Source organism: Budorcas taxicolor, chromosome 5 (genome assembly GCF_023091745.1).
Source record: "Budorcas taxicolor isolate Tak-1 chromosome 5, Takin1.1, whole genome shotgun sequence".
Lineage (NCBI taxonomy): Eukaryota > Metazoa > Chordata > Mammalia > Artiodactyla > Bovidae > Budorcas > Budorcas taxicolor.
In genome coordinates, this window is record NC_068914.1 from 68276801 (window position 1) to 68289327 (window position 12527).

A 12527-nucleotide genomic window follows, 5' to 3' on the forward strand; every position below is an offset into this window, starting at 1 on the left:
CAGAGGAATAGGCTCCACCCCCACAGAGAAATAAGCTCTCTTCTATCTGTCTTGAAATTTTCAGTCTTTGGGTTGTATTTTTTTTATTTCTCCATTTAGGTCCAAGAAAAAACTTCTCCACGATAAGAAAACCAACAATGCAAGAGTGATGACAAATAGCAAGTTCTGCTCAGTGTTGGGATCCACAGAGGATGATGATGACTGTGGAGGACGGGAGGACGCATGCCTTCCAAAGGCAGCAGCCACTGCTCTGCTTCAGCCCATCGCTGCCTGGAGGGGATGGGACTCAGTGTGGGACAAATCTTAGAGAATGCAAAACTCTGGATCTCTTTGGGGATGAAATCTCCAAATTTTTAATTTAGTTCACATTGTTCTTTTCTTTTTTTTTTTTTTTAGAACCCTGGTAGACCAACCGTAACACTCATGGTGTGTGCTTGTGCTAAGTCACCTCTGTCGTGTCTGACTCTTCGCAACCCCGTGGATTGCAGCCCACCAGGCTCCTCTGTTCATGGGATTCTCTAGGACAGAATACTGCAGGGGGTAGTTGTGCCCCCCTCCAGGGGATCTTCCCAACCTAGGGATCAAAGCTGCATTGTATGTCTCCTGCAGGGTTCTTCCCCACTGGCACCACCTGGGAAGCCCGTAACACTCAGGGTGGGGGAGGTCAAATATGGCCCATAGGCAGGTGGTTTGTTGAACTCTGATCAGGATTTCTGAGAGATCTGTGACTTAACATTGACAACTACTCTCCTAGAACATGATTCCCTTCCACTTCTGTGGACAGAAGGACCGAGGTCACAGCCATGCACCATGTCCCTGGGTCCCAGAAGTCTAGGGGAGGGCCAACTGCCTGGCTTTTCCCTCCCCCACATCCCTGACCCATAGCACAGAAGCCAGCAAGATCTCCTCCTCTTCCTCTGTTCCCCAGGTAGTGTCTTCCACTGTAGGGATGGAGCAAGTGGGACCCTGTCACAGGGAATGGGTACTGAGAAGCACCAGATGAGCAGGCATAGAGGCTCATTACCATGAAAGGTAGCTTTCTTCTTCATCTTCTCAATTCTCCACTCTACTCCCTCCGACACATCCCTCCACATTCGACCCATTATACCCCATGAGAGTTTCTTTGATTACAAGCTATAGAAACCCACATCAAACCAAACCTGTTCACTCCTGTATCTGAGAAGCCCAAGGGCAGTGCTGCTTCAGGCTTGTCGGATTCAGGTGCTCAGGAATCTCTTCTCTTCACTCAAAACTGAGCTCTCCTTTCTTCTCTGTTGTTTTTGTACTTTGACAAGCTCTCCAAGTGGTGGGAAAGTTGACTTACATGGTCCTTACTGCCGATCATCTCAGAAGTGGAGGTACTTACATCAAATTCTAAAAATTAATCTGCTGTGATAGTGGACAAACCCATGTCCAAAGGCATGGGGCACTCCTATTGGCTAGCGTGGGTCACATGCTTTCCAAAAGAGTGGGTTCCAGAATCACAAGGAGTGTTGAGGGTGTGTGTGTGTGTTTGTGTGTGTGTGTGTGTGGTGGTAGTGGTGGTGGTGGTGGTGGTGGTGGTGAGATGGCAAACTCTAAAAGGAAGGCATGGTGGCCACTTAAAAGGGTACCTTCTAACCACAGGCACGTCAGACACAACAGCTAACAGCCATGCCCTCAGTCCCCAAGCAAAACCCAAAAAGCTTTCTCTGCAACTCAGTAAGCTCAGTGCCGATTGCTCGAGTCAGTTTTAGCATCAGAGCATCTGCATTAAAAAACCAAGAAGACCCAGTTTGAGTTTGGTTCATGGAGGAGATTTTCAAGCTTTGGCAGTTCCTCCATGCAAGCAACAGGAGACACTCTTCAGCTTTGTGAAAATTACTCTTCCTTCCCTTCCTAGTAGAATGACAGTTCACAACTTTAGCCGTGCACCTGCCCCCGAAACAGAGCATGTACTCCTGAAAACCTGGGAACAAACTGAATCACTATTTTACCATGTACATTTAAAGCTAAAGGTGAACTCCAGGGAATCAACTCACAGGAAGTTCTCAGGCAGTGATCAGAGAGTGACTGTTGGGTTTCATACACACAAAATAAGATAACCTTACCTATAGGGAGAAAAATTCAAACTCACTGAGAGTAAAAGGATGAGAGTTAAAATAATAGCTGATCTTTATTATCTGCTAAATGCCAAAGTACTTTTCATAGATTATGTCATTTAATTTTCACAATAGCCCTGTATGTTTCATTATTATCTCCATAAAAGGCTAAATAATTTACCAAAAATAACACAGGCAGTCAGCAGTGGCAGAGCAAGGATTCATGCCTGGGCAGTTTAAAGTCAGTCAGTTTGCTGGAACTTCATTCATTCTACAATTACGTGGAATGCCTACTATGTGCTGGAAACTATTCAAGGAGATGAGATAAAAAGCTGTAAACAGTGCAAAACAGATACATGTCCTCATGAAGCTTACATTCTTGTGGGTGAGAAAGACAGGAAATCAGGCCAATGAATAAGACATAAACTAGGTTAGATAGTGATCAATGCAAGGGACAAAAGTAGAGCAGGAGGAAAGAGAGGTGGGAGGAGAGGTGGATTCTGAATAGGGTGATCAGTTAAGTCTCACTATGAAGGTGGCATTTAACAAAGATCTGAGGAAGTGAGGGACCAAAGCATGCAGGTTATCTGGAGGAAGAGAGTGGTGAGAGCAGGAAACAGCAAAGACGAAGAGCCTGAGGAAGGAACCCAGGTAGCACGTTCTACCCATAGCAAGGCGTTCGCTGTGACTTGAGCGTTGTGATCGAGGAACAGAGCAGGAGGGGATGAGAGCAGAGAGGGGCCAGATCTTCCAGGGTCTTGTGAGTAGCTGTTAGGGCTTTGCCTTTTACTCTGGTGCAATGCAGTCATTTGGGGTAGAGCAGAGCGGGGAAGTGAGATGACTTAGTTTAATCAGGGCCTCTCTCACTGATTGGAGAGCCTTTTGTGGGAGGCTGCAGCAGTAAGCCAGGTAGAAATGAAGGTGCTCATCCCAGCCGCTTTCAGTCGTGTCTGACTCTTTGCGACCCCATGGACTGTAGCCCACCAGGCTCCTCTGTCCATGGGATTCTCCAGGCAAGAATAGTGGCGTGGGTTGCCGTTTCCTTCTCCAGGGGATCTGCCCCACCCCGGGTGGAACCCGCGTCTCTTGTCTCCTGCATTGGCATATGGGTTCTTTGCCACTAGTGCCACCTGGGAAGCCCAGAAATGAAGGTGGCCTAGACTAATGAGTTGACTTATTAGAAAAAGCCCTGATGCTGGGAAAGACTGAAGGCAAGAGAAGGGGAAAATAGAGGATGAGATGGTTGGATGGCATCAGCAACTCAAAGGACCTGAGTTTGAGGAAACTCCGGGAAATGGTGAAGGACAAGGAAGCCTGGCCTGCTGCAGTCCATGGGGTTGCAAAGATTGGACACGACTGAGCGACTGAACAAACACAGAATAATGCATGGGGGAGATGTGGCGTTTCCCTTCTGGGTTTATTGTGAAATCAAAGGACTAGTTGACACATGAGATGAGGGGTGTGTGAGGAGGATGGCTCTGGGGCTGCTGGCCTGAGCAGCTGAAGACTGAAATTGATGTTTTCAGAGATGGGGAAGAGTGCAGGAGGGATGGCTTTGTTTTTGTTTTATTTTTGAGGGGGTGGGGAGGGAAAGGGTTATTCAGGCCGCAGTTTGGGACCTATTAAACCAGAGATTCCGCTTAGACATCTAAAGGGTAGTGATGGGTGGCAGACCTGGGGTTCAGGAGGGCAGTCCCTCAGCTCTGCAAACCATACTCTACCCCCTGAAAGTAAGCGATGACACTCTCAAGCAGTTTTGGGAAAATGATGGCTGTATCAGAAACCCTGGAACAGTATTGCTGCTGCTGCTGCTGCTGCTAAGTCGCTTCAGTCATGTCCGACTCTGTGCGACCCCAGAGACGGCAGCCCACCAGGCTCTGCCATCCCTGGGATTCTCCAGGCAAGAACACTGGAGTGGGTTGCCATTTCCTTCTCCAATGCATGAAAGTGGAAAGTGAAAGTGAAGTCGCTCAGTCGTGTCCGACTCCTAGCGACCCCGTGGACTGCAGCCTACCAGGCTCCTCTGTCCACGGGATTTGCCAGGCAAGAGTACTGGAGTATTAAGAAAAGTCAAATCTAAAGATTCACACACATCCTGTCACCCTCCAAACAGCTGCTTTTATTTGGTCACATTCTGTTTTTGCCCACAGGCACACTTAACTTTATAATGTCAAAAGCATAGCATGGATACAATTACACATTCTACTTTTTTTTCACTTAACACAATCTCATAAATATTCTCCTAATGTGCGGTTCCTAGGGCCAACAAAATGCTGGACATTGCTGAGACCTTTCAGAGACGGAAGTTAAAAATTCTACTTTAGTACAAAGCTTGGTGCTGCTACAGTTGACACTGTGTTTACTGTAATCTTTGTGGACAATGACTCTGTAGAGGTGATTCTTGCGCTGGGCCCTGAATGATTACAGTCTGCCACGCACCCAGTCTGGAGAGGGGCATTTCAGGAAGCAGGGAGGGCATGTGCAAAGGTCCTTAGGAGGCTACAGGAAAACATAGTTAAAAAGAGCTGTTGGCAGATTCATTTCATCTGACAATAAAATGGAAATTATTTTATCTTTGCAAAATTAAAAAAAAAATCTTTTTACACTACAGAAAAGTGGGTACACTTTTCCTCTGTGATTCTCTACCAAGGAAGGAGAAGTTAAACGGAATTATTTAGAGCATAATGAACCCTAGTAGATGTAGTGGTTCATTAAGAGTTTCTGGGCCTCAGACCAGACACAAACTCCACTTGGAATCTTACTTGTTCATTCATCCCAATCCCTCGCGCAGAACTGGAATCCAGTCCCTTAATTTTATAGAAAAGGTCTAGGGTCCAAGAAGGGCAAGAGACATACAAACTTATCCATCTCTATCATAGAGGGTTCTAATTAGGGTTCAGTTAGCTCAGTCCTCCACAGTAGACTCTAAGAAACAAAACATGATTCGTCCACGCGACTGCATCGTTGACAAAACCCTCTTTTAGCTGGGAAATGCACTCCTCCCCTTCCTCTCCGGCTAATTTATCAATCATTTGCATAATTATTTACTCAAAAGCAGGAAAATTATTGAGAAAAACCTTTTGTCCACGACTCCCCAAGGCAGGGAACTGGCTTCTGTTTCCTCGCGGAGCCAGCAGGGGGGGGCACCAGGCAAGGTTTGTGAGTCGAGCCTTTCCCGCCTCCCCCCGCCCTCCCCCCACCCCGCTCCCACCCCGCCCCGCCGCTTCCTCGCCCAACTTCCCCATAGCCGGCGCTTCAACTAAAAGTGGCCATTGACCTTTCAAGCTTTTGAATAGTGATGCAATAGAAGAGTATTTCAAAGAAAAATGGTTATCGAAATGTTGGATCCGGTTTTCCCATGAGTGTTGATGATTTTTTTAAAAGTAGGTCACATTTAAAGTAGGTCACATCTCGGGAGGAGACATGCAGGGAAGGAGATGAGTTTTAACTGAGGCCAGGTGGCCTCCAACCAGGTGGGAGGAGGTGAGGGTCCCTGGGCAGGGAAGAAGAGCTGGAGATCTTTCCGCATTCCCGGTCCCCCAGGCTCCGGTTCTGCGGGAAATTCCAGAGTTGAGCTCTCTCAGGCTGCGGACATGGAGGCGGGCGGGCCACGCGGACCACAGAGCGCAAGGATCTGAGTGTCCCCTCCACGATCGGCGCTGGTGAGCCGGGAGGGCCGCCGGGTGGCCGGAAGGAGACGGCGGAGCGGAGGGAAGGAGGGAGGAGCAGGGCCGGGCCGGTGCGGGAGACCGCGAGCAAGCCCGCCAGAGGGAGGGGACTGAGCGCGACCAGCGCAGCTTAACCAGGCGCCGCTCTCCGCCCGCTGGCAAACCTTCTAGGACCCAGGCCCCGGGGACCGCCATCGGCCCACCCCCTTCGGCTCCTGGGCGTGGACCTGGAAGTGGGGGGGGGGGTCGAAGAGGGGGCTCCCTCACTCCACGAATGTGTCTTAGAGCGGGAGGGGCCATTTCCGAGGACCTCTAGTCTCTCCAACACCCCTCTTCCAGATGTGCGGCTGGAAGGTCGCCTAGAGAAGGCGCGGAAGGGGTGGGCAACACAACCCTCGGCGGCGGGCCTAGGGGCGAGCATGTCTGTTCATCGCTCGACCCCGGCGCACTGCCTGCACGGCTTGGAGACAGGCTGCCGCCGCGGGAACCGGCTCGGTGGTGGCCTGGGGCTTCTCTTGCGCGTCTCGGAGCACACCCGGGCATTGGGGGTCAGAGGAGGGCGAATTCCCAGGCATCCACCCCGACCGGGTCGGAACCGGAGCGCTCGGAGCCCGTCTCCCCCGAAGCCTGCGCAACTGCGCCGGAGTCTCTTTAAAGCAGTAGCGGGGGCCGCGGTCACGTGAGCTGGGATTCCTGGAAAGTTCCTGGAAAGCGGCCTCCGCAGCCGCTGGGCGGGGCGCGCGGACGGGGAGAGAGGCGGGGAGTGAGGGAGGCGCGTACGTCTGGGAAATCGCGCGCACACACCGCTCCCGGGACTGACGTTTAACTCTAGTCTCGCCGCCGCCGCCGCGGCTCGCGGGCCCTGGGCTTCCCCTGAAGCATGAGCCTCCTCGCCCGCCGCCACTGGCGCTGCGCGGGCCACGGACGGCGCGCGCCGGGGCCCCGGGTGCACGGCCTCAGGATCGCCTTTGCCTGCCACTGGGGCGCCGAAGGAGCTCGGGCCGGCAGCAGGTATCAGTCCGGGGAGCCCGAAGGCTCCGCCCCCACGAGGGCTGGGGAGGGCACTGGGGCGCGGCCGCCAGCGCCCGGCAGCCTGGGCTTCCGCAGTTCGGAGCCGCCGGGCTTAAGAGTCGGAACTGGGGCTCTGCCCGGAGGCTGGGAGCTACTGCGTGCTTTCTCCGGTTCTCTCCCGGCGGCTGGAAGTCTCCAGAGTTGTGTTTTTTTTCTTCCCCCCTGGAAACTGCCATCCAGATTAATAATCCTTCTAATAACCTGATCTCCCGCTCCTCCCCACCCGCCTGCCTCCCTCCCTGACTCTTTCCTCCCTCCCTATCCCCTTCTCATCTCCTTGGCTGCAGCCGGAGGGAACCCAGCAGCTGCCCCGGGTCGGGGGGCGGGGGCTGGCGGAGCCCGGAGGAGGTGTCTGAGCCCAGCGAGTCGAGGCAGTGGTCCCCAGGACTCACCTTTACTCTGCGCAGAGAACTCCGGACGCCTCCGCCGCTGAGCGCAGGGCTGGTCACCGCCTTGGGCATCTCGTTCCCAAATTAAAAAGTCAACCGGGAAAACGGGCAGACACCCCTCCTCCCGGGCCCCTCCCGGCTCCCCCGCCCAGGGCGGGCTGGAGTCTGCCTGGTGTGGAGGCGGCCACGGCGGTCGAGGCCGAGGTAAGGGCTCGGCGTTGGTTGTCTAGCATGCCCCACGGAGCTCTCAGCCGCGTGCTCGGCCTGGGCTCGGGTCACGGGTCGCAGCCCCCGCGAGGTCTGCGCGCTCGGGCAGATTCCTCGACAGCGCCCGCGGCGGCGGCAGCAGCAGCAGCAGCAGGAGCCGCCCGACCTCGGGAGCGGCAGCCTCGGCGGCCCCCCAACCCGTGCCCACCGGGCAGGGAAGCGAGGGAGCCTCTTCTGCGGGGTGGCCGCAGCTCCCGCACCTCCGAGTCCCGGACTGCCGGCTCTGCCGGGGGAGACCCGCGGCGCTCTAGGGCCGGTAACTAGGTTTGTGCCGGGGGCTTCCTCCGGGGCTCCTAGGGCTGTGCAGTGTGAGAAAGGAGTGCCAATTTGGGGACCTCGCCTGTTTCCTTTTCAAATTTCTGCTTGCCCATTTACCACCGTAGCCGCAGGTGACTCTTCGCTCTTCTTGTCTGCTAGTCTGCGATTTCAGAGAGCAGCCCTCGGCGGGAAATTGCCCGGTTCCCCACCCTCATCCTGTCGGCTCCCCCCGCCCCCCCAACGCCCCTTGTGTTTTGGATCCCTGCTGTCTCTCTGTCCTTTCTCTGGAACGGGCCACGGCAGTAACTGGATGCTCGGGGTTAAATGGTGCAGGAGCACAGACGCGGAGGAGTCCCAGGGATTTTCCACATCCCTGCCTCTCCACCCTCACCCCGGCCGCAGGGGTCCAGTTCCGACTGACCCAACCCTCCACTTTCTCTTTGCAGGCGAACTGTGCGTGAACGCGCCTGCGGGGGATTTGGCCATCGGTGCACCGGAACCTGGGGAGGAAGAGCCTGCAGCGCCCCATCCCCGCCCCCTCCACCACCATTTCGGGGACCCCTCAGGGAGTGGTTTTGGGGTTCCCACTGACTTCTAAGAAGGACGCGTGCCCTTCTCCGACCCCAGCTCGGGCGGCCACCTGTCTTTGCCGCGGTGACCTTTCTCCCATGACCCTGCGGTGCCTCGAGTCCTCCGGGAATGGCGCGGAAGGGGCGCAGAGCCAGTGGGGGACCGCGGGGTCGGCGGAGGAGCCGTCCCCAGAGGCGGCGCGTCTCGCGAAGGCCCTGCGGGAACTCAGTCACACAGGTAGGGAGCGGACCCGTCGCGACGCGTGCGAGAAGGGGGCGCCTCCCCCGAGACGCGGATGGGGCTGGGCTGGCGAGGCTGGGATCCCCGCCGCGGGGCAGGCGGCTTGCGGAGAGGATGCCGCACGGCTCTGGATCCTTGGGAATGCGAAAGGAGAGTGGTTCCTGAGGGACTCCAAGGCCTAGAGGAGGGCAGAGCTCGAGGAGGGTTCCTTGGAAATCGACTCTTAGGGCGCTGGCACTTTAGCTATATTCCGCGGCTGCTTGGGGGTCGGCACTCGGGCTCGGAACCTAGCCGGAGATAGTGACAGCGCCTTTCCTGTCCGCGGGTTGCGAGGGCAGCGAGTGGGCGCTGGGCTGCCAGCAGCTTCAGCTGCATCCGGCTCCTGGGCCCGGCAGCCGCTGCAGCCTGCAATCTTGGCAGCCAAGTTCAGGGACCGACAGATTGCCGGGCAGGCGACTGCCGCAAAGCCGGGAGGAGGGCGGACTGCGAAGCCCCAGGCGAGCCTAGGGCTGGTTTCTAGGGGCAGCCTTGCGCTTTGCGCGGCTCTCTGTTGTCTTTCGGCATCTGAAAGAAGACAAGATGGGAGCGGGGGCGGGGGGTGTGGGGGAGGGAGGTTCTGGCAAACCTGCAAGCTTTCAAAATCGGGACCCTCAAAGGTTACGTTTGGGGCAGAGTTGAAGTTTTGGTAGAGGTAGGGGGGAGGGAATAGTTCTTCACTTGTGGTTCCGGTCTTTCCTTGCCGGCCAAGGGCTTTCCCTGCGCGCGAGGAACCGGCAGATTGCAGATCCCCGAGCAGTTTTTTTGAGGTAGGGGGTGGGGAGCATTGTTCAAACGTTTAATATGCAAGATGTCGCTAAGTCGCTTTTGAAAACGGAATGGAAGATGGAACCGGCAGGTCGAATCGAGAATGCCAGGGAGACCAACGGTTGTGATTGGATTTGAATTAGGGCGAAGTCCAAGAGAGTTTATGGAAGACTGTAAACTTGAAGTACTAATTATCCATTGGGCTTTCTCTCCATTTCTCAATGGCTGATAAGGTAGTTGCAGTCAAAACAGCAGACAGAAACTACTGTACTAGAACTGCTCTTCTAAAATAGCGGTGTTTTCCAGGGCTTTGAAAAGAGATATAGATTTGGAAAGGGTGGAGGTGGACACCAACCAGCCAAAAAGTTGTTGCTTTTTATTTTGTTGCAATTAACTGAAGTTGGGTTTTCCTTTTTTTTTTTTTAGGGCATGGATTTTCTAACTTCTGACTTATTTAATTTACATTAAATCTTTCATTTCACTTGAAAAGCATCATGCCTGCTCAGCCAGTGTGTCATATTACAACCATTCTTTTGTGTGTTAGAAAATCTTAAGAGAGTTCAAAGATCAGCTACAGAAAGTTACTTTTTAAAAAAGAAAGCTGGCTTGCAGTTTGTTCAGAAAATTAAACGGACCCACGTTTTCAGTAAATTTCTACAGAATGTATTTATGGTAGCCTATGGTAAACTTTCACACACTTCTTTTTATAGCTAGAACATTGTTGCCAAGTACTTGCCCTATTTTAAAAATTCTCTATAATAACTATTTAACCCTCTTTTCTTTTTCTTTTTGAACAAAAACCCCAGGTTGGTACTGGGGAAATATGACTGTTAATGAAGCCAAAGAGAAATTAAAAGAGGCACCAGAAGGAACTTTCTTGATTAGAGATAGTTCGCATTCAGACTACCTACTAACAATATCTGTTAAGACATCAGCTGGACCAACTAATCTTCGCATCGAATACCAAGATGGGAAATTTAGACTGGACTCTATCATATGTGTCAAGTCCAAGCTTAAACAATTTGACAGTGTGGTTCATCTGATCGACTACTATGTTCAGATGTGCAAGGATAAGCGGACAGGCCCAGAAGCCCCCCGGAACGGCACTGTTCACCTTTATCTGACCAAGCCACTCTACACATCAGCACCACCTCTGCAGCATCTCTGTAGACTCACCATTAACAAGTGTACCAGCACCATCTGGGGACTGCCTTTACCAACAAGACTAAAAGATTATTTGGAAGAATATAAATTCCAGGTATAAGTGTTTCTTTTTTTTCTAAACATGCCTCCTATAGAATATCTCCGAATGCAGCTATGTAAAAGAGAACCAAATCTTGAGTGACGGCTCTGGATAACTACGTGGAATTCTAAGACCAGCTGAAGTCAATCTGATTTAATTGCGTGGCAAGGTAGCTAGGTATTTAAAGTTTTCCCCACATGTTTTCAACTGAGGGATGCTTCCCTTCCTAAGGCTGACCAAGACCAGTTGATCCTTTTAAGTTAAGAATAAAGCATCCCAAGTAAAGGCTGAAGGAACATTTTCTCAGAACTCTGACTCTGAGGTTTGTTGGTGTTAGGTGAAAGGTCCCAGCACTGGTAGGAGATAAAGAGCTCCACTTAGGAGTGCCGAAGAAGTGGGAGGAACGAAACTGACACAGGCTTAACTTCAGTTCTGTGTGCCTGGTGATTAGAGTCTATTTTAGGACATTTGATATTTTGCATTCTGATGTACTTAGGAGATTTGTTAAACAGATATGCTTGTGAGTATTTATCCTTCATTTTATGCAATTAACCAAATCAACCAAAAAAGGTGACCATGAAATCCTGTATTTGTCTTTTTACTACATGTATGAACTCTCTCGTGAATGAGTACTGTAGTAATCCTCTTCAAGGGAGCCTTATTTCAGAAATATTTCAAACTGGTGCAAATGGAAAAGACTTCTTTTCCTTTAAGGCTAAAGACAAGAATGTCATGCTATACAGGTGCAACTCAATCCCTGTTAATAAAACCGTGTAGATAGAGACATTTTACCCTTTGAAACAGCTGCGTCCCCAACCTGTTGCCATTGATTTTTTGGAAATGGCTTTAGGAATTTCCAAGTGGTTTAACCATAGACATTAGCAGTTGTCTCCCTTCTACCATGTAGAATACTTTGACTTAATTTTCTTCCAGATATAGGGGGATACATGCCTGCTTTTCAAAGTGTTTATTTACTGCTGTTACTATTTGATTAGAATGTATTAAATAAAAAAAATGGACTTTCACAAGTTTCACTTATTACTTTGAATACACTTTCATGGTAATAGAGGGTTGCCATAAAAACTTACATCAAGTGAAATAAACAAATATTGAGCCAGAGGTAGAACGTTACTTGCCCTTCTCTAAAGTTATGGGTCACACTTGCCCTTTGCGTTTTGGAAAGCATGGTTTAGAAATTCCAAAGAGTTGCCAAGTGGCCTGGTCTTTGACAAGTTGAAAAGGCATAACACTAATGCCCTTTGTGTTTCCAAAATACCTGGTTTAGAGACTACGAAATCGTGACACATACTCTTGTAGGTTGAAGAGGCACAATACAAAATACAAAATAAAAGTTTTACAGACTTTTTTTTGCCACCCAGTCTCACGACTGTTGCAAATGCATCATTTTTCTGGACTCCAGACATGATTCATGTTGCCACCTTTGAAAAAAAAATGTCCTGTGTAATTGCATACTATAGTGTGTCACTGGGAAGGTGAGCCTAGTATGTCATGTGTGTGCCCCAAGTGAATTAGCACAGCAGATATAGATTAGAGTAAAACCTGCTTATCACATATCATAAAAATATGAATATTTTCATAAGCTCTTAAAAACCGGTTTTGTGACTGGAAGGAAAGCAACTATGCATGTCCAAACAGCAGAGCCAAGCACAAAAGATTGCTAGGTGCGCCTTAGGAAGGATTTATTTGTGGTCTAAATTTTACAGAAGAGCTAGAATTTGAGTATCTGGTCTCTGATGGGAAGATCCCCTTCTCATTAGGATGTTCAGCATCTGTGCTTTCTGTATCCTCTTTTTCCACTGACAACAATTGTGTCGTGTGGTATGTTTGACTTCGCTGGCAAACCTTTTACGTGATCGGTGCCAAGGGAATTTGTGAAATTTCTTCAAGGTCTTTTTCATTTCTGTTCTCATTGTTT

The 12527-nt window shown here is 51.0% G+C and overlaps 1 protein-coding gene across 3 annotated transcripts; it reads left to right on the top strand.

Moving 5' to 3' along the window:
• Positions 1-6581: 6581 nt before the first annotated feature.
• SOCS2 (suppressor of cytokine signaling 2) lies at positions 6582-11600 on the top strand. 3 transcript variants are annotated; one of them, XM_052640313.1, is made up of 4 exons: positions 6582-6760; positions 7228-7413; positions 8181-8541; positions 10155-11600. In XM_052640313.1, the coding sequence occupies exons 3-4, from the start codon at positions 8403-8405 to the stop codon at positions 10610-10612; spliced, it is 597 nt and encodes a 198-aa protein (XP_052496273.1). In that variant the 5' UTR covers positions 6582-6760; positions 7228-7413; positions 8181-8402; the 3' UTR covers positions 10613-11600. The 3 variants fall into 3 exon arrangements, with proteins under 3 accessions (XP_052496273.1, XP_052496274.1, XP_052496275.1); XM_052640314.1 differs by lacking the exon at positions 7228-7413; XM_052640315.1 differs by lacking the exon at positions 6582-6760 and having other exon boundaries at positions 7161-7413.
• Positions 11601-12527: the final 927 nt, after the last annotated feature.